The sequence below is a fragment of the Littorina saxatilis genome, linkage group LG14 (assembly GCF_037325665.1).
Source record: "Littorina saxatilis isolate snail1 linkage group LG14, US_GU_Lsax_2.0, whole genome shotgun sequence".
Taxonomy (NCBI): Eukaryota; Metazoa; Mollusca; class Gastropoda; order Littorinimorpha; family Littorinidae; genus Littorina; species Littorina saxatilis.
The window spans coordinates 40,303,215-40,325,567 of NC_090258.1; the positions used below are offsets into that span (position 1 = coordinate 40,303,215).

The window sequence follows — 22,353 nt, forward strand, 5'->3', positions numbered from 1 at the left end:
AACATAATTGGCTGATTAGGCCTAAACCGTTAACCACAAATAACCCTCGCAGCGCTGCTACATGACCACATCTCCCTTCCAAGTGATCCCTCCTTATCATCCCCCCCCCCCCCCCTTCACCACACATACAAAGACATGTCATGTAAAAGAAGCATTTGCTTGATTCCATGTCCGAGTTGCATATTTTCAATTGTTTCATGCCATGTATGTTGAATAAAATATTGTTTAACCAAAGACAAACATGCGCTCCCTGCCACTCTCACCCCCTGAGATGCATGACAGCGATATCCTTGGAGGTGGTGAAGTCGAGACGCCGGAGGAATCAAGTGGCGTAGTTTAGCTTACGTTGTGATTGTACAATTAGCCCCCCCCCCCCCCCCTCTCCATTTCCCTCCCTCTCCCTCTCTCTCTCTCTCTCTCTCTCTCTCTCTCTCTCTCCCTCTCTCTCTCTCTCTCTCACCCCCTGAGCTGCATGACAGCGATATCCTTGGAGGTGGTGAAGTCGAGACGGCGGAGGAATCGATCCTTGACGTAGTAGAGGATGTTCTGGTGGACCGCCATGGCCGGGCGCTCCTTCTCCAGCTTGAAGATGATCATGCCGTTGTCGTGACCTGCAGGGAAGGAAATGCCCATTAGCAAGATCTAGATGTGGCACCTTTCAGCACGTGTACGGGTAACGTCATCAAATCTAGTTTTTACGTCACGCGTTTGCCAAGATCTGCAGTCTTGGTGGGAGAACAACAATTTTGAACAAAGTATGAATTGGAACATTGGAGAAAAAAATTGAGTCACGGCCGGGTGACGCAATATCTACACGTACACGTACAGGTCTTTGCTACACGTTCCATCATCTAGAACACAATGCCCATTTACCACACAACACAACCAGACGTACCGAGCAACCCCGCTTTTAAAGACCTTCAAATGCCAGCAAACGAGAAGAAGAAGACCTTCAAATGTCTGTAAAAGTCAGGTCTCAAATAGCGGGGAGTCTTAAATTGGGGGTGAATTTACAGAAGTTATGAACAGAACCGTCTAAAAACTCCGTGTCTTAAATCTTCAAAAGGGAGAAAACCCGCTTTAAGACCTTCAAATGTCAATAAAAAAAATCAGGTCTTAAAAAGGAGGGCGTCTTAAAATGGGGGTAAATTTACAGAAGTTATGAACAGGGTTCTAAGAAGTGGGGTTCCACTGCACTGCAAAAGGAAAAACATTAAGATTCTGTGTAGTCTTACTGTGCAATCAGAAGCCAGAATGTTCTGGGTTTGGTCACCATAGGGCAAGACAATCTACATCGATATTTGCTGTCATCAAAACCAGGCAAGTAAACATAGGAAAGTCGGGTTATCTTTTTTATCTGCAGTTATGGTTCTCTCAAGTTTTGTGTGTCTAACAACATAAACACGTAATAGCTTTAAAACTCAGCCTCCCCTTAAATAAACAAGAAGTGGAGAATCATTTCTCGTCTTAATAACAAGTGATGTACCTGCGGCAAAGAGGTTGAGGGTGGGATGAGCGGCAATGACCCAGAATCTGTCATGCTCACGACGGAACGTCTGCACTCCAGTCCTGTGACATAACACACAAACATAATGATAAGTCATCACTGCTTTTTTTTCTTACTTCACCCTTACCATCGTCATTAAACACCAATTTGAGGAGTTTCATACAGTCTGTCCATGCCGGCTTAACATTGTGTATGAGCTGTAATTTCTCAGATTTCAGAAACTTAATTCTACACAAACCACAATGAAAACAGCACAAAGCAGCATCACACAAGCACCAAGACAGAAAACATGCTTGTAATGCTCCATTTGTTAAATTGATTGAATGTGGCATTGTCATCTGTCATTTTCTGAATTGTTTAAACCAAGAAAAGAAACAAACTTGCACCGTTCCCGGCTTGCAGCGGTCCCGGGTAGCCATAAGAAGTTGTGGGGAGGATAAAACCAACCAACCAACCAACCCTTGCAACAAAAAGTCAAGCTGTACCTCTTGCTCATGTCCCAGACGCGGATACTCTTGTCCTCCGAGTTGCTGAGGATGAGTTCTTGTCGCGGGTGGAAGATGCAGCACGACACGTTGTTGTAGTGACCGCGACAAGTGTCCACCTCCCACGCCTTGGCCTCTGCAACGCACACACAAATCATCAGGGAATGGAAAGTGGCTGACCAAATTCTGATATAGAATGAATTTTTTGTTTGTTTGTTTGCTTAACGCCCAGCCGACCACGAAGGGCCATATCAGGGCGGTGCGCCACACACAAGACAGAAGTCGCAGCACAGGCTTCATGTCTCACCCAGTCACATTATTCTGACACCGGACCAACCAGTCCTAGCACTAACCCCATAATGCCAGACGCCAGGCGGAGCAGCCACCAGATTGCCAATTTTAAAGTCTTAGGTATGACCCGGCCGGGGTTCGAACCCACGACCTCCCGATCACGGGGCGGACGCCTTACCACTAGGCCAACCGTGCCGTTGGGTCTATCTGGACACAAATTACTTGGAATTAAAAAGTATCAGATCAAATTTTAATACAGGAAGAATGGGCATTGTGGTTTTGGTTCATCTGTACAAAAGTACATGAGAAAGGAATGTATCTGACAAATGTCTGAAATAGGTGCATGCACTGAATCAAATCTTTCAAAATCATTCTCATACAGTTTTTATTCCACTAGCAGTGTTCAAACGATTCTTTTTTAAAGTTCAGATGGCCCAAATTCCTGTAGTTATACATTCAACATTGAATGACGGAGATCTTTCTTACATCAAAGAACTGATGTTAGGTTGATACAGTCAAACCTACACCTCTCAATAACCACCACTTGCCCATGACATCCACCCTAAATGACCCCAGACAAGATTGTTTTCCTATCTACTTCACCGGCCCATAGTAACCAATGTAATTTATCATTTTCAGATAATAAAGTATTATTGTATTACATTGTATCGTAATGTAGGGATTGGCTTGGGCGTCGGTCATTTGCCATGTTAAATTTTCTGAAAAGACTGACACACATGGGTCTCAATCCGTCAACTGACCGATAGACATGCAGCAGTCAGTCAGCTCGTCTTATTTTTGTCTGCTGTCTTGTTCTTTCTTTTTTTCCCCCTTCCTTACTTAATTGAAATAAATATGGTTATTGTGTCCTCAGACCTTTTATTCCTCTTCATGTAAGACCACTGGAAAATAAACAAGGAAATGAATTGAATTTTCCTCTCATTTGTACATTGTAAACAACTTTCAGAAGTTTCTCCTCACTGCCGTAATGCACAATTGCGGCAGTCCCGTGGTGGAAGGACAGGTTTTTGTCTTGACTGATTGGTTTGCAAAATGACTGATTGAGTCATGGCTGAGTCAGTCAATGGACCTCTAGTGTACAAAAGCCAAGCCAATCCCTGCGTAATGTATTGACCACCTCTCTCTAACGACAGCTGGTCCATTCACTGGTTGTTATAGACAGGGTTGACAGTGCTATCACCCATCACTGCAGCTCACCGTTCATCCTCCACAGCTTGACCTGACGGTCGTCAGCCCCGGACACAATGAGCGGCAGTGTGGGGTGGAAAGTTGCCCAGTTCACTCCCCTGTCATGACCCTCCAGCACGTGCTTCACGATGGCGTCAGACGTCCCGAACAAGTCCGTCTGGGCCGGGTTGCGGAGACGATCCTCGATCCCGCCTGGCCCTGGGGCAACGTTCTTCTTGCGCAGACCTGTGTGAGAGGAGCAGAAGCATTGTTAGGTGTTTGCCGTAGTTATCTGAATTCTGTGCTCATGTGATAAATAGTTTACTCCACAAGAAGTTTTTACATCCGGAACATACTACAGTGGAATAGAAGGCCGAGTTTCCATTTTACAGATATGTAACAATCCTCTTTCTGTAACTAAGGTTGAATACAGCATCATCATCATTTGCTCAAGCAAATAACTAAAAGGTATGAATTAACTTCAAATAAGGAAATGGACAGAGGTTAGCCTTACAAGGGAACCAAAAGCAGAAAATAAGATGAAAAATGAAGTGGGGGAAAACAACACACACATAAAATATTTCTTCAACTATTCTCTCCCTCTCACGTCATCTGTGACTAACTGTAACACATGCTAAACTCACCAGAGATGTCCCAGACACGAACGGTCTGGTCGAGCGAAGCAGACACCACCATGTCCTCACTGGGGTGGAACTGAGCGGACATCACATAGTGACTGTGGCCCGTCAGCACGCTGCAACCAACACAACACTTGTCAACACTCGCCTCTCCATACACAAAGTCGCCTCACACTACGGTGGAACACTCCTATTCAGACCCCCCCCCCCCCCCCCCCCCCCCTTCCCATTTAAGACCTTGTTTTCTCAGACTTTCTGTTCCTAACCTCTGTTAATTTACCCTCGTTTTAAGACTCCCTCCTTTTTAAGACCTTGTTTTCTCAGACTTTGAGGTTTTAAAAAGAGGGTTCCACCGTATATCAAACTGTAAACTGGAGCCGGAGTGGCATAGTGGTTAGGGCGCTTGCCTCTCACGCTGGCGATCGGGGTTCGATCCCCTCTTGAGGCGAATACAAATACCCCATTTTCAGAGCGCTCTCCAGTCCTCCCAGCTGGAAATGGGTACCTGACCCCAATCAGGCCGGGGAAGGCGGAGGCAACGAGGGAGAGGAGATGGGCACTGCCCTCATAAAGCTGGCCCTAGGGCTGGGGAAGGCGGAGGCAACGAGGGAGAGGAGATGGGCACTGCCCTCATAAAGCTGGCCCTAGGGCTGGGGAAGGCGGAGGCAACGAGGGAGAGGAGATGGGCACTGCCCTCATAAAGCTGGCCCTATGGGAAGGGAAGGCAGAGAGGGAGAGGAGATGGGCACTGCCCTCATAAAGCTGGCCCTAGGGCCGGGGAAGGCGGAGGCAACGAGGGAGAGGAGATGGGCACTGCCCTCATAAAGCTGGCCCTAGATAAGTCGAGATCTCTAACATTTTGCTCCACTACGATCAAACATAGTAAAGGGGCTACCTTCAACAAAGTCAGCTATACACAAACACTAAATCCAAAGGACACCCCTGACCTACTGTGTAAATGCGACCATGCGTTTGTGTCTGTGTCCAGTAGAGCTAGGGAGTGGAGGGAGATGATGGTATAACTGGATGACAATTAATTCAGCATTATTTACACAATCGCCGTCAAACTAAATAAAACGTGACATGCATCACAGACTTTGTATAAAATGAAAATACTGTAATCCCAAAGTGCTACCTATATCAACAACATACCAAATCCTCATACAAATATAAGCCTGAGTCCATCGCAAAAAGGAAGTAAAACAACCATGTTAACATGGGTACACATGGACTTGCAGATCAACACATATTTATACAATTCACCTGATACAGGTACGTGACTGCCAGTTCCAGATGCGAATGGTCTGATCATCAGAGGCACTCAGCACCCACGGATACTCCTGTGTTGGCAAGAATCAAACATAAAAATGATATTAATTGTTTTTTTAAATAACCAAAAATGGCAGCCACATTCACGCCAAATTTTAAAAACTTTCAGTTCAACAACATTTAACAATGCTAGCGACTGCAGTGCAAAGTGAGTATGAACAACTTCTCTTTTGAGTCTCAGGTTTATTTGTCTCGCTGTCCGTGCTGACAATATAGACGTGTGATCGACAAGAAGAAAGAAGAGTCTCAGGTTTACTTGTCTCGCTGTCCGTGCTGACAATATAGACGTGTGATCGACAAGAAGAAAGAAGAGTCTCAGGCTTACTTGTCTCGCTGTCCGTGCTGACAATATAGACGTGTGATCGACAAGAAGAAAGAAGAGTCTCAGGCTTGGAAATAGAAGAAACTTTATTGTTTGTTTGTTTGTTTGTTTATTTGTTGCTTAACGTCCAGCCGACTACGCAGAGCCATATCAGGACGAGGAAGGGGGGGATGAAGGGGGCCACTTGTCAAGCGATTCCTGTTTACAAATGCACTAACCCATTACTTGTGTCCCAGCAGGCTTTAGTAAAACTAAATTAATACCTACTGGAAGATTACCAGTTTCCAGTATGTTAAAATAGGCTTAACCTATCTACTGCTGGACTTACATCAGAACACTAACAGATTAAACTATACATGAATCGCGAGACAAGCGGCAAGAGAAGAGATTTTTGGAAAAAATACAGGTGAATGAGCAAGAAGGCAGAAAAAAGAAAAGAATTCATGAAGAAAAAGAGAGCATGACAGGAAAGAGGAACCAAAAATCTACCTAACAGCAAACTAGAAAGCTCCTGCGGTTCCAAAAACAGGAGGGGCCTTTAATTTCATAACCGCAGTGCCCCACTGCGGGAAAGAAACTTTAAAGGAGAATTAGATACGATCTGAATACTGAAGAATGCAAATTGCTGGAAGAATGTGTTGCAAGTGTATGCAATGTTGTTCCCAGATATCCGTCTTCAGTCACTGACAAATGCATACTTTTATTAACTGATGCATTGTTCTGAAGCCTACCCAGTCAACTGATGAACTGTCACATATTTTGACATGAACAGGATGTTTTCTGACCAACAATTCCTTTTTGTAGCCAGGACATTTAAACCTGGGTCCATACTTCCAACCCAGGTCCAACAAACCTTGTCTTTTGAGTCTGGAAACAGCACTGTGTGTGTATGCAGTGTTGTTCCCAGACCTTGGTCTTCGGTCACTGACACACACGTTTTTGATTCAAATGCTTGTTCTGACCCCTAGTCGGTTGATTGTCCAATAGATTTGACATGTAGGAGCTCTTCTGACTGAACCAGGACATTTAGAACATATTTACAGTCCAGACTCAACTACCCTGTGGTCCTCTTAATCTGGGCACAACACTGTGTGCGTGTGAAATGAGGGAGCTGGGTGGCGGGTGTAATGGATGAAAGAAAGCCTGAAGAAGAAAAGAATGAGATAGTTGCTCTATGCAACTGTATCAATTCAATGTTATCAATATCATGTGTGTGTGTGTAAGTGTGTGTGCGTTTTTTTCTTTTTCTTTTGTATATATGGGCCAAAGTCAAAAGGTGCCTCTTGTCATGTGACATTTTTAAAAGGCTAATAAATTAAAGATTTTTTAAATATTTTAACTAAAGCTCTCAATAACATTGTACTAAAGTGTTTGCAGATGATATTGCCAAAGTTTCAGAACACAAAGTTGATAGTAAGTATTTTTTTATGAATTTCTTATCCTAATTTCCCCCTATTTTTTGCCGTTTCTAAAGCCTCGTTTTTGGGTGTCATTAGAAATGCAAAATTAAACAGTGTAACCTTGTTTTTTCTTAAATAAAGAATAGATGGGCCGGTTCAGTAAAGTTCATTCTTTTATTTGAATTGTTCTTCAATATGAAAAAAACAATCAACATTGAGAATTTGAAGGTTAAAAAACTACAGTCTCCTGTGACATGTTCTGTCACACTAAATTCCTTTCTTTGCTTTTTTGCATAAAGAAAATGAAAAGAAAGAGCCATCGTTTTGGGGTCAACAAAACGTTATCAATGTAGGCTACATATTAAAAGTTAAAAAAATAGCATGGTACCAAAATTAAAACGAGTTTTGACACGTTGCAAATAATCTGTCACAAACGTCACGAGAGACAGCACGCATGCTTTTACGACATCCGCAAAGTGGTCTGAGCGACATACGAGTTTCTGGCACATTCGAACGCATGGCGTCCTTGCGACCGGATAAGTTTTCTGAATCCGTCACACGCTTTTTTGCACGTCACAGGGAACAACGCGGGGTCCAAAAATAACGAGAGACATGAAAGAACATCCTTCTAAGAAAAACTGAGTGCTTATTCTTCTTTGTAATGTTATGTTAACGAAGTTTTACGGAACAGAAGCACACAACTAACTTTCGATTTTACAGGATTAATGTTAATAAAAATGTTTCTCGTAACATGTGACGGAAAACTAATCTCTTCCGTCACACTGACTTGTCACAAGAAACTGGAAAAGTGTTGTTTTTCATGCAAAAATTTACTTCAGGATTTTCTTGTCTCTTTACACAAGTTAAAATAAATGTTAGAAAACAAATGCTACATGGTTTGTCTGAAAAGTCTTTGTTGTTTTGTCTAGGAAGATTTGCAGAAAATCCAAAAATCTGTTTCTAGTGACGTGACATTTTCATGATGACCATGCTTAAAAGATATTATATTTGAACATTTCTTTTGACCATAATTCAAAAGAGTGTGTTGGATTTTGTACAAAAAGATATATTTCCATCTTGAAATTGGCATTTAAGGTAACAAAAAACAGCACTGAAGATGTTGTATGTCACGAGAAACAGATTTCAGAGCAGGACACAAAACACAAATTTATTCAGTTGGTTGAAAAACTGCAGGGTTAGTTTTAAACAAGAAGAGCAAACGCTCGATCGAGTCACTTTCGCAGTTCTGAATATTATATGAGGCATCAGATGGACAGGAAGAAATTGCTATTCACAACACAATGAGTCACGTTCACATAAAATTTGAGCCCGGTCACTTTTATAGTTTCCGAGAAAAGCCCAACGTTAAGTTGTGTGTTGCCGAACAGAAAAGGCTAGTTATCTCCCTTGTTTTTCTGATAACGTTCGTAAAAGGCTACAGATGTAAATACTTTGATGTAAAGAATAATCCTACAAAGTTTCAATCACATCCGATGAACTTTGTCAAAGATATAAAATGTCTAATTTTTCCTTTGACGCTGACCTGTGACCTTGAAAAAGGTCAAAGGTCAACGAAACCATCGTTAAAGTGTAGAGGTCATTGGAGGTCACGACTAAACAAAATATGAGCCCGATCGCTTTGATAGTTTCCGAGAAAAGTCCAACGTTAAGGTGGTGTCTACGGACGGCCGGCCGGACGGCCGGCCGGCCGGACAGACTAACACTGACCGATTACATAGTCACTTTTTCTCAAGTGACTCAAAAACATTAAAAGTACATTAATTAATAGTGTCAAAAATGCAAAAAAGAAAGTATAAAACATAAAATAAAAATATAGTGTTCCATTTGGCACCTTTTGACTTTGGCCCATATATATCGCTATGAGCTCTCATGAGAAAGGCGATTAATAAGTGTTAATTATTATTATTATTAAAAAAAAATGTGAAGACTGACGTGATGAAAACAGGTGGTGCGGATGTAGTCCAGGTGACCCAGCAAGGTGAAGAGACAGCGACGCTGCTTGTAGTTCCACACCTGACAACACACAAATGAGATACAGTAAAGGTACAGTTTTAGTCATTGCTGCGGACGGGGATGTAGCTCAGTCGGTAGCGCGCTGGATTTGTATCCAGTTGGCCGCTGTCAGCGTGAGTTCGTCCCCACGTTCGGCGAGAGATTTATTTCTCAGAGTCAACTTTGTGTGCAGACTCTCCTCGGTGTCCGAACACCCCCCGTGTGTACACGCAAGCACAAGTGCGCACGAAAAAGATCCTGTAATCCATGTCAGAGTTCGGTGGGTTATAGAAACACGAAAATACCCAGCATGCTTCCTCCGAAAGCGGCATATGGCTGCCTAAATGGCGGGGTAAAAACAGTCATACACGTAAAAGCCGTGGGAGTTTCAGCCCATGAACGAACAAACAAGTCATTGCTGCAGCCTTTTTTAAACATGATCTAAATTACCAGTCAAACACAACATGAACAACTATGGAACTCATTTTCTGTCCAATCACGAACCAAAGCAAGACATTCAGTTACAGCACCATATTTTCAGGGCTGTCGTAAGTATAAGGTGCAATTGTTTCCTCAACTGTGAATGTGCCCTATTGATTGGCCTCTGCAGTCTCAGCTGAAAATATCGGACATTAATAGTGGATTTTTCTGATTTTTGAAAAAAAAGTGGGGGTTGCGCCTTGTACAGTTATATTTATAGTCCTGCAAATATGTTATTTATTCATTATCCTTGCAGCATTTCTATTCAAAATCCAATCCAATATAAAATAGTCAAACAGAACATGAACAAGCATCTAACTCAATCTAATTCTTGTTACCTGCCTGTAAATCCACACCTGAGCAAAAACCAAAGCAAGAAATTACTAAGTTACAGCGTTCCGTGGTCCTTGCAGCTTACGAAAACACAATATGAATAACTACAGTGGTAGTTTTTACACTTAGTCAAGTTTTGACTAAATGTTTTAACATAGAGGGGGGAATCCAGACGAGGGTCGTGGTGTATGTGTGTGTGTGTGTGTGTGTGTGTGTGTGTGTGTGTCTCTGTGTGTGTGTAGAGCGATTCAGACTAAACTACTGGGCCGATCTTTATGAAATTTGACATGAGAGTTCCTGGGTATGATATCCCCGGACGTTTTTTTCTTTTTTTTCGATAAATACCTTTGATGACGTCATATCCGGCTTTTAATAAAAGTTGAGGCGGCACTGTCACACCCTCATTTTTCAATTAAATTGATTGAAATTTTGGCAAATCAATCTTCGACAAAGGCCGGGGTTTGGTATTGCATTTCAGCTTGGTGGCTTAAAAACTAATGAGTGAGTTTGGTCATTAAAAATCGGAAACTTGTAATTAAAATTATTTTTTTTATTAAACGATCCAAAAACAATTTCATCTTATTCTTCGTCATTTTCTGATTCCAAAAACATATACATATGTTATATTTGGATTAAAAACAATCTCTGAAAATTAAAAATATAAAAATTATGATCAAAATGAAATTTCCGAAATCGATTCAAAAACTATTTTATCTTATTCCTTGTCGTTTCCTGATTCCAAAAACATATAGATATGATATGTTTGGATTAAAAACACGCTCAGAAAGTTAAAACGAAGAGAGCTACAGTAAAGCGTGCTATGAAGCACAGCGCAACCGCTGCCGCGCCAAACAGGCTCGTCACTTTCACTGCCTTTTGCACTAGCGGCGGACTACGTTCAGTTTCATTCTGTGAGTTCCACAGCTTGACTAAATGTAGTAATTTCGCCTTACGCGACTTGTTATATAGTGCTTTTAGTTATGCGCTATAGAAATCTCCTTAATAAATAAATAAATAAAATAATATACTAATAACCTGCGTCGTGATCAGGCCTTTTGATAAGTGGACATCTCCCACGAAAAGACACTTTTTACCATTATCATGACAAAATATACCTGTCATGACAGGCCACCTGCAATGTAGGGACACCTGACTGGTCCCAATGGTGATCTTTCATTGCAAGTATGTACACTACCACTGAATACTATACTGTCTGATAGTGATACTAAGAATTTCACCAAGCAAGTTAGTTTCAGCTTCACAACAGATGAACGTTAATTTTCAAATGGAAATGTTTTGTTTCTTTATAACTGTAATTAGCAAATTAGGTAAAAACATTAGATTAGTTTCCCATACCTCTCACACCCGGCTTGTCGCACATTTACCTGTATACAGTGGAACCCAAAATTAAAGACTCAATCTCTTTTAAGACCCAGATTGACTCAGATTTTTGGCTCACGTAAGTGTAGCCTATGCGATGCTAACTTTTGTCTGTCTGTGCGTGCGTGCGTGCGTGCGTATGTATGTATGTGGTAGAAACTTTAACATTTGAAGACGTCACAACATTTGAAGACGTCACATTATGACGTAAGAGGGTTAGACGTCACGCGAAGGAATTACTGAAAGTCTCGGTCATTGTTATTTTGCCGAGCGGGCCGAGACTAGTTTTTTCTTCGAAATCGGCCATTCAGATCTAGATCTAGTGTCTCGCTTTCTTGCACAGTGTCACCTATGCCGCTTACTGTGTGTGTGTGTGTGTGTGTATGTGTGACGAAGTGATTGAGTTTGTGTTACTGTTTGACGATTTCTTACGTGAGCCTTGAAGGCTTCGCCTCTTGTCTGTTCGTAACTTCTGTAATTATTTACCCCCATTTTAAAAAGAAACCCTCATTTTTAAGACCCGATTTTGTTCATCCATAAAGGGGAAGATTCCACTACATATTCCAAAGCGCTTATTTCCCTTTGTTTCGCAGATACAGTGGAACCCCCTTTTTAAGACCTTCAAAAATCTTAGAAATTCGAGTCTTAAAAAGAAGGGAGTCTTAAAAAATGGGGGTAAATTTACAGTGTCTTGAACAGAAATTCTGGAAAATCAAGGTCTTAAAACAATAAAAGGGAGGGAGTCTTAAATTGGGGGGTCTTAAAAGGGGGTTCCACTGTAATATTCAAGTGACAAACCTTGATCTTATAGTCGTCTCCACCGGACACAAAGAGAGGCTGCTGCTGGTGAAAGCAGATGCCTCGTACGGGCCCGTCATGCTCATCAAACTTGTCGATGAGTGTGCACATGCGGTAATCCCACAGCTGTATCACCCCATTGTGCAGGGATGCCAACACCCACGGTCTCTTGGGGTGGAAGGATAAACCTGAAATAAACCCACAAATCATGTAGTGTCAAACACCCAGGGTCTCTTGGGGTGGAAGGATAATCCTGAAACAGTGAAATACGCCCACAAATCACAAAAGGATTGTGAGTTATTTTACCCGCTTAATCAAATTCCGATGGGAACCCTTTATAAGTGCAGAACAATTATAGGTTTGACTTGGAATAAAGGCCGTGAAAGGTGAATGCTCGCCTAATAGGCTACTGAGCTTTACTGGCCGATGTGAATGCGTTATATATTGTGTGTAAAAAATGTCTGTTTGTCTGTCTGTCTGTAAAAAATTCCATTTCAAACGGCAGAAATTAATATGTAAGCGCCTAGGGCTATATCTAGATTAGGCGCATAAAAAATGATCACAATAATAATAATAATAATAGGTGCAAAGAGTATGCTGAGGGCATGCCCTTCAATCCAATCCGGCCCTTCCCCCCCCCATGTGCACCCCCTTACAATTTGAAACTGAAGGGTGCAATCTGATGCCCTCTGAGCATAGAATTTGCTACTGTACCATGTTACCAAATTTAGTGTGTACATAATATATATACAGCAAACATCAGTTCAACAGTAAAAACAAACAAATAAGATAAGTTGGCTACCCAAATTTTCCGTCAAAGACCTTCCTCAGGGGCGTGTAATGCATGCACACAACGATAGCTAGGTTACGAAATCGCTAACTTATTATAATATTATATATAATATATATTTAGTGTACATATAAATATATATAATACAACTTTGTGTTGAACATTTTGTGTGTCATTTTTAGATTTATCTTTTTATCATTTGTGCCAAATTAAAGGCACAGTGCAGCTCACAGCCTTCGTTTTGCGTTTTTGTTGCAGCTGAGTGCATTTACAGTTCAAAAATCCTCCTATGGTAGTAAAACAAACCCAAAACTACCCAACGACGACATCTGTGAAGCTCGACAGTTTCTTGTTCACGCGAGTGCATAAATTAACCTAGTTATTACGTGGTGTTTGGTCGGAGTTCGATTCCACTGAGTGATTCCTGGCTCGATTTTGTTTTACACAAACTCATGATGACGTCTGACATAGTTTGCTAGTGACGTGTCTTTTTGTGCATGATGTGGTGATCTACCTGATCTAAATTTAGATAAAAAAATAGGTCAAGACCAGCCGGGTCAGAAATTAATTCGTAAAAAAATCGCAGTTCTTGACTCTTTGGGTGCAAGTCAATGAAACTCGGTAATTCTTCTAATGGATAGCTGCCTAAGGTATGACTAAAAGCCCCAGGGGCTCCGTGCACCTGGATTTGACAAGTTCAGTACCTTTAAGGGTGCATCATATATATAAAAGTGCGTTAATTGATGACAGTTGCTACTTAAATGAAATATGTATTAGATGTATCTATGAGGACATAAATAGTCAATTAACCGGTCCATTTTAATGTCTGTTTCCTTCACACTCACAGTCACAGTCACACTTGCTCAGTTGCTGTCAAGATGTGACACTCAACATTTGCGAACATGAATACCTTTTCCATTCTCAACATAACCATTCCTGCGTTGCCCTACAGGTAGTTGCACGATGAATGCTAGTGTGATTTCAACATTTTTATCGGATTTATAATCAACACACTATTACAGTTGCAGTTTCACCGACGAAGAGCGAAGTGTACGTCACCCTGAATACCGGCTGTAGATAAAATGTGTACACAAAACGAAGGCTAATTAGCCGTTAGACACATTAATAAGGTTATTCAACTTACCCTTTACACGAGCTGACTTTGTTTCAAACTTGGTCAGCATCTCTGAAGCATGGAATAGCTAGGAAACTCCAAACTTTGTCTAAATAAAATGCTGTCTGCAAAACTTCCACGGTGTCAAAATATATCCGGAACACGTCGCTACTTCCGGCGAAACCAAACGCAGATGTAAGCAACTCGATGATTGGCTCATTGATATTCGTGTGTCGTCCAAGTCAGCTCAGTGGATTGAGGACAAAAGTTACGTTTACGGTCGGTCGGTGACGGTGTTTGGACAGAGTGGGATTCTGAACTTGTGCATTTTCAGACTAGTTACTTTTCTTATGACACTAAGAAAAGTTCAAAAACAGATAGACTGCCAACGTTGCAAAATTCAGAATCAAACCAAATCAAATCAAATCAAATCAAATTAACTTTATTACCGGCACATCTGGAGTTTTTGTCTGTCTGCAATTCAAACCTCTGAGTTTGCATTATATAAGCTAATACTAATAGGCCTAACTTAGTTGTATTTTGAATTGCGATTTGATTTACGGAATTAACTGTATGGACGTGTTTTATTTACAAGTGTCTGTAGAACGAAACCATTTTCAGAACGACCGTGAAAGTGACGACTGAGACTGATTATGGAGACCGAAAGCATGTTCAAGTTTTGTTCACCAAATGACCAAATTATGCTCACTTTCGGAGCTCATTTTGTCAACAACAAAAAATCCTCCACCACGGAATGAGTCGCATGTCACCTCGCGCGGTTCTGCGCTAGGCATAATATAAGTCCGGGGAGTGTCTAGTAACAGTGCGAGGGTCATCCTAGTCACAGGCTTATAAAATATAACTCAAACAGTTTTCACTCTTTTCTAAAACGGGTTTCACCACTGGATAGAGCACACAAAATTCTTTATGAAAATGTAAAAATATGAAAATCATGCAAAGGTGACATGCGACTCGTTCCGTGGTGGAGGGTCACATATGGTCACTAGACTCATTCTTTGCATTGATAAAAGTGACTTCTATCAGATTTAACACAATAATGGCACTTCGAATGTGAGCTTTGTTTGAATGTACAACTCGGGCTATTCAAGTTGTTTGTGTTGTTTCAGTTTTGTGTTTTTTTAATGTTTTTTCTTCACTTTTAACATAGAGGGGGAATCAAGATGAGGGCCTAGGGTCGTGGTGTGTGTGTGTGTGTGTGTGTGTGTGTGTGTGTGTGTAGGGGCAGGGGCGGATCAGTTCATTTTATGGGGGGGGTTTCCAAAAGTATATTGTGAAGATATGGGTGTGAAAGCGCGAAGCGCCGAGCTTGCTAGGGGGGTCCGGGGGCATGCCCCCCCGGAAAATTTTGAAAAAAAGGATGCAAAATGGTGCAATCTGGTGCATTCTGAGGATGATCATTACCAGTTTCAGGCAGCAGATTTTTTCACTGATTAATACCCCAAAAATTGAAACTCAACCCATAAAAACCACACACAAATATTTTTAATTTTTGGCTGGGGGGGGGGGGTCCGGAAACCCCAGAAACCCCCCCCCCCTCGTCCGCCCCTGAGGGGTGTGTGTGTGTGTGTGTGTGCCACGGTGTAGAGCGATTCAGAGAAAACTACTGGACCAATCTTCATGAAACTTCACACGATAGTTTCTGAATATGATATCCCCAGAGTTTCAAGTTTTTCATTTTTTGGGATAAATGTCTTTGATGACGTCATATCCGGATTTTGGTGAAAGTTAAGGCGGCACTGTCACGCTCTCCTTTTCCAACCAATTTTGTTGAAAGTTTGATCAAGTCATCTTTGACGAAGGCCAAACTTTGCTATTCCATATCAGCTTGGATGCTTAAAAATTAATTAATGAGTTTGGCCATTAAAAATCTGAAAAATTTAAATAAAATTGTTTCTTTATAAAACGATCCAAACATAATTTCGTCTTATTATTCATCATTTTCTAATACCAAAAACATAGAAATATAATATACTCGGATTAAAAACAAGCTCAGAAAATTAAAAATATAACAATTATGATTAAAATAAAATTTCCGAAATCGATTTTTAAACAATTTCGTCTTATTCCTTGTCGGTTCCTGATTCCAAAAACATATAGATATGTTATGTTTGGATTAAAAACAAGCTCAGAAAGTTAAAAAGAATAGAGATACAGAAAAGCGTGCTATCCTGCTCAGCGCAACCACTACCGCGCTGTACTGGCTTGTCAATTTCACTGCCTTTTCCACGAGTGGGGGACTGACGTGTTGTTCGTTCAGCGCGGCAAGACACTAAAGAGGCACCCACATAGTGTACTCCTTACTTCGGGGTCTTACTTTTACTAGGTGACTATATTTACCTACTTAGCCCACTACTTCTAACAATTAACTTCCTCCTCCTTCCACCCCATCACAAAATGATGCCCCTTTTCGCATCCACATTTCCTGTTCAGGTCTTCAACATGATTTTTTTTAAATGTGCCGCGTAGCAACCAATTTATTTCAAGTGTTAAATAGTCAATGGTTATCTTATATGACACTATTTGTGTAGCCGACAAATAACATTATCTGCGAAAATTAGTAAAATCGTATAAGAAAGATCCTGACAACAAAATAAACATTGAATTATTTCAATCCATTATTTCGTTATTTACATATTTATGAATTTAAGATTCAATTTTTCATTCAAAATTCACATGGATTGATTTGAGTTATCGATTAATTCATTAACTTATAAAAAGCGTTTCCTGATCATTAGTGTGAAACATAAGTAATCTATTTATCCACTTGACTATATTCACAACAGGGACCTATCACTCTTCTTTGCATGTTTTTATGCCTACGCATTTTCAAATACTCTGCAACACATGTAACCCAGATTCAACATGTGCCCGTACAATACCGCTTCTTTTATGAAAACATTGCTTCGGCCATGTTGATTTTAATCAACCAATTTTCTTGTTTATCGTCTGCCGAGGCGCAAGTCACATGGTTAAAAAACAAAGGAATACTGTACTCACCGATACAAGAACGAGACCAGACGGTACGAATTTTCGCGGAAGCTTCATCGGGAAATACAAGAACACAAAAGACAACAAAAAGCAGACGCAACACGGAACAAGGTTTGAAAGAAAATGGAGGGGAAACACGCAAACTAGGGAAGGAACTCTAGGAACGGAAATGAATGAAAGGGGAGAGAAGTGGTTGGATGATGTCATGGGCACAGGCATACTAGACTAAAAGTGATACACATTCATAAAAGGGGGGGGGGGGGGGGGGGGGGAGGGAAAAAAATAAAAAAGCCTGGGGGGGGGGGGGAATCAAACGCCGCACGCACGCACACACACACACACACACACACACACACACACACACACACACACAGTCACCAGGGGCGGACGAGGGGGGGGGGGGTTCTGGGGTTTCCGGACCCCCCCCCCCCCCCCAGCCAAAAAATAATAATATTTTTGTGGTTTTTTGGGGGTTGAGTTTCAATTTTTTGGGTATTAATCAGTGACAAAATCTGCTGCCTGAAACTGGTAATATCATCCTCAGAATGCACCAGATTGCACCATTTTGCTTCCTTTTTTTTCAAAATTTTCCGGGGGGCATGCCCCCGGATCCCCCTAGCAAACTAGGCGCTTCAGTCGCGCCGTCGGCTCGGCGCTTCGCGCCTTCACACCCATATCTTCACAATATACTTTTGGAACCTCCCCCCCCCCCCCCCCCATAAAATGAACCGATCCGCCCCTCCACACACACACACACAACCAACAAAACTTTAAAGAAACACAACATGAAGTTATGGTTCCTGAGCACTGATAACTCTGCATCTCAGTCAAGCCTTGAACGAGTATATGATGTAAGCCCCTATTTGCTTCAGTCAGCAGAAGCATATGAGAAGTTACTTCTCAGACAAGATGCATCAATGTACATGAAAATCCGATCTCCATTTGCCATTGGAAGACAAAGTCAAATTTTGTGCAAAGGATACTAATAATATTAAACAACAATCTTTGCATGACAGCCGCTCGTACATGTTCATGAAGAACATTCGAGGGACAACTGCTTACTTTCACATGTATCTGTACATTACTGCTTCTTTTATTATAACACGGCTTCGACCCCTGTTGATTTTAATCAACCAAATTTCTTGTTTGTTTTAACGCGGGTGCAGAATGGTACCGAAATGAACACAGTCCATGAAGACGGCAACAGTGAAATAGCCAAGGGAAGTAACTGCCTAAAGTGCCCGTCGTTGAAACTAATGAGTTACTTCCCCAATTCTGCTTCGTCAACTCAAACGAAGGGGCACCCGCCGCGACGCGCAAGTGCACGCATGCCTGCATACACGCGCGCGCGCGCGCACACACACACACACACACACACTTATATAGACTGAGAGAGAGAAAGAGATAGAGAGAGAGAGAGAAGGTTGAGAGGCCGGGGGGTGGGGGGGGGGGGGGGGGGGGGTTAAAGAGTCTGAGAAGGTGAAAGAGGGAAGATGAGAGAGAGAGAGAGAGAGAGAGAGAGAGAGAGAGAGAGTGAGAGAGAGAGAGCGGGCGTGTCAGTGTGTCAGTCAGTGTGTGTGTGTGTGTGTGTGTGTGGGGGGGGGGGGGGGGGATACACTCTATTAAAGTGATACTGACGTGACACGGAAAGCGTGTTACCGACCGTACCCGGTTCAAAGTCCTCAGAAACTGATAGGACGAAAATTCACATTGAAGCAACTATAAAATTGGGCCAAGCCACGTACGGGTTTTTTCTCGTGTTTCTTTGACCGATAAAAGCACAACAAAGAAGAACTTTCATACATTGGACGCAATTATCAACTTGAGTGCAGAGTGGTGCAGTAGTTAAAAGAGACCAGCATGGCCTGATAAAGCATAACAGCATAACAACCGGAGAGCACACGCACTCAAAAGAGACCAATCTGATACAAATTAACATGACAGTGCTGGACGCAATTGTCAACTGGAGTGCACACGTACTCAAAAGAGACCAGCTTGATGAAAACACAACAGTGCAGAATGAAATTGACAAGTACGTGGAGTGCACGGGTACTGCCGGAAAACCCAGCGTGGTGGTATGTGTTTTTACATTTAGTCAAGCCAGTTTTGACTAAAGATGTTTTAACATAGACGGGGAATCGTGACGAGGGTGTGGCGTATGTATATATATGTGTGTGTGTGTGTGTGTGTGTGTGTGTGTGTGTGTGTGTGTGTGTATAACGCGATTCCGAGAAACTACTGGACCGACCTTTATGAAACTTAACATGAGAGTTCCTGAGTATGATATCTTCAGACGTTTTCTTTCATTTTTTTGATAAATGTCTTTGATGACGTCATATCCGGCTTTTTGTGAAAGTTGAGGCGGTACTGTCACGCTCTCATTTTTCAACCAAATTGGTTGTCTTGTATTGTCTTGGTGAAAAAATGCAGTGCGTTCAGTTTCATTCTGTTAGTTCGACAGCTTCATGACTAAATGTAGTAGTTTCGAATTCGCCTTTCTCGACTTGTTTCTTCTTTTCTTCTTCTTCTTCTTCTAAAATTCTTCTTTGTTCATTTATGTTTTTGCACGAGTGTTTTTTTTACGTGTATGACCGGTTTTTTTTTTACCCCGCCATTCAGGCAGCAATACGCCGCTTTCGGGGGAAGCACGCTCGCTATTTTCGTGTTTCTATAATCCACTGAACTCAGACATGGATTACATGATCTTTTTCGTGCGCACTTGGTCTTGTGCTTGCGTGTACACACGAAGGGAGATAAGGCACTAGCAGGTCTGCACATAAGTTGACCTGGGAGGTCTGAAGAATGTCCACCCTTAACCCACCAGGGCGCGACCGGGATTCGAACCCCCGACCTTCCGCATATGAGACCGATGTTTTATCCACTCGGCCAATGCGCACGTCGTGTATGTGTGTTTTAACCGAGTCGGAGTGTTGACTGATATTTTGACAGATGGTGTGCTAGGAATCAATATTGCTATTTCATATGTTACGTGGATTTCCATTGGTCAATAGTCTCCTGTCCGCCCAGCGACCTTCCCCTTGACCCTGCTTGTGACCTCGATGTTTTTTGCCCCCGCAAGGGGTACGGTACTCTCTAAGCACCCAAAACCTCAAAGAGAGATAACTCAGGCGGAAACCTTCCTATTGTAGTCTCCTGTATGACGGCTTACTAGTGCCAAAACCTCATAATTATAATTTCCCTTGATAATTACCATTTTCACGTGGGGAAAATTACTAATTTTTCCGGACAAATTACTACTTTCACCTGTTAATTACTAATTTTTAGTTTTGGCTCACTTCCTGACGGATTGCTAATGCCGAAACTAAAAATTAGTAATTTTCCCGTGAAAATTAGTAACTAACAGATGAAAACAGTAACTGACAGCGTTAATTAGTAATTATCACGTGATAATGGGTAACACCAGGTTTTGGCACTAGTAAGCCGTCATACTCCTGTCCGCCCAGCCGACCTTGCCCTTGACCCTGCTGGTGACCTCGATGTTTTTTGCCCCCGCAAAGGGCACGCACCCAAAACCTCAGAGAGATAACTGGCGGAAACCTTCCTATTGGGCAAAACTGAGCTCAGTGCAAAAGTGATATCGACGACATTTCCGTCGATATCGGTTTTGATATCGACGACCTCTTTATTGCTTCCCCACTTCAAAAACAAAAACACCTAAATTTAAAAACAAACAAATATATATGAAAATGTAATGATCCCAGAATTTAGTTGAGCAAGTGACTAAAGACTTTTTGAAAGAAAAGACATTTTGAAATACTGAAAAGTACAAGAAAAGAGGGAACAAAAAGAAATAATAATCAGAGGGTGGGATATGGAACAGCCAAAACTGAGACAAATACTTTTGTAATTTCTTTACAGTAAATACAAAATGTCCAGAGAATATCTAACATTGACTGACTGTGTGATGATATCTTCTGCTATTGGTCTGTTTCGACAGTGATATCAAAATCTCGACCTCCGGTCTCGATTTTGATATCACTGTCTCAACAGATCATAGCAGAAGATATCATCACACAGTCCGTCAATATTGGGTAGGGGCAGGCCCCCTAATATGGACCGCTTTTTGTTTATTGCTGATAACTAGCTTGTTTTTGTGCAAAGAAGTTTCATTTTGTGTTTGGTAGTCCTTCTTTCTTAGGTTAACCGTTAGGCCTAATTACAGTAAAATAGCTTTGATACACATTCAGCAAAAATTAAATACAGAAAAAAATCACAAAGGGTCGATATTAGGAGCCTGGGCGCCTAATATGGACCAGTGAAGCGGTCTTCACGAATCACTGTAAAAAGCCCCCTATATTTCAAAATAACATGATACAACTTAGTGTACAAGTCAGCCTAATTAAAATATGCTCTAGATTTATCTGTTTCGGGTTGATGAGAGCATTATTTGAAGCACACCAGGAAACTAAAGAAGCTTATCAAAAACAGAGTGAAAATAAGTGAAATTATCAACTTCCATGAAAAGAAGACTTTTCGTTGCATTTTTTTTAAATCTCGAGGGCTAGTTATATGTTATTACCAGCAAGCTTCTTAATGAATTAATGAAAATAGCCTTTAGCTTTTATTTTCTTCGATTTGTTAAAGGTGGTCCATATTAGGGGACTCGCACATACTTTGAGATTTTGCTATTATTTTTTGTTTGCAGTAGAAACTCGGGGTCAACACTGCTAAAATGTAACAAATACGGTATTAGCTGTCATATATAGCCACTTCTGTTTGATAAAAGCTTTGGCTGTAGACCATGGCGATCTTAACTATTAAGATCGCCATGCTGTAGACAGAAACGAATCCGTTTTAGGCGGCAAATTTAGAGTGAACGCTGCGAAAAGTGAAAAAAGAGAAAAAGCCTAACGGTTTTGAGATTTGTGTTTCTGCAACTGTTTTGACATGTGCAAGTTATTGAAAGAGGGTGAATACAGCGAATAAAACTTTTTTGAGCGCTCTAGCGCCGTTAGTTGGTGGTGGTCCATATTAGGAGCCGGTCCATATTAGGAGCCCTTACCCTACTATTACGTTTTCGTGCCAGTGCACTCAGAATAGCGCCGCCGAGATTGCTTGCATTCTCATCGACAGATAAACAAACGGACACAACTTTAAGTCACTTCTCTCTCTCTCTCTCTCTCTCTCTCTCTCTCTCTCTCTGTCTCTCTCTCTGTCTCTCTCTCTCTCTGTCTGTCTCTCTCTCTGTCTCTCTCTCTCTCTCTCTCTCCCCCTCTCTCTTTCTCTCAGTCTCTCTCTGTCTCTCTGTCTTTGTC

At 41.6% G+C, this 22,353-nt stretch overlaps 1 protein-coding gene across 4 annotated transcripts in view; it reads right to left on the bottom strand.

The window, feature by feature from the left end:
- Positions 1 to 14,239, bottom strand: part of LOC138947760 (coatomer subunit alpha-like) — a 43,643-nt gene extending 29,404 nt beyond the window's left edge. For all 4 annotated transcript variants that reach the window (XM_070319321.1, XM_070319319.1, XM_070319320.1 and 1 more), the window contains exons 1-9: positions 14,099 to 14,239; positions 12,165 to 12,352; positions 9,114 to 9,194; positions 5,373 to 5,449; positions 4,116 to 4,225; positions 3,502 to 3,717; positions 1,993 to 2,128; positions 1,487 to 1,569; positions 461 to 611 (exon numbers count right to left, since the gene is read on the bottom strand). In XM_070319321.1, coding sequence (XP_070175422.1) covers positions 461 to 611; positions 1,487 to 1,569; positions 1,993 to 2,128; positions 3,502 to 3,717; positions 4,116 to 4,225; positions 5,373 to 5,449; positions 9,114 to 9,194; positions 12,165 to 12,352; positions 14,099 to 14,138 — 1,082 coding nt within the window. In that variant the 5' untranslated portion in view covers positions 14,139 to 14,239. The remainder of the gene's footprint in view (positions 1 to 460; positions 612 to 1,486; positions 1,570 to 1,992; positions 2,129 to 3,501; positions 3,718 to 4,115; positions 4,226 to 5,372; positions 5,450 to 9,113; positions 9,195 to 12,164; positions 12,353 to 14,098) is intronic.
- Between the last annotated feature and the right edge of the window lie 8,114 nt (positions 14,240 to 22,353).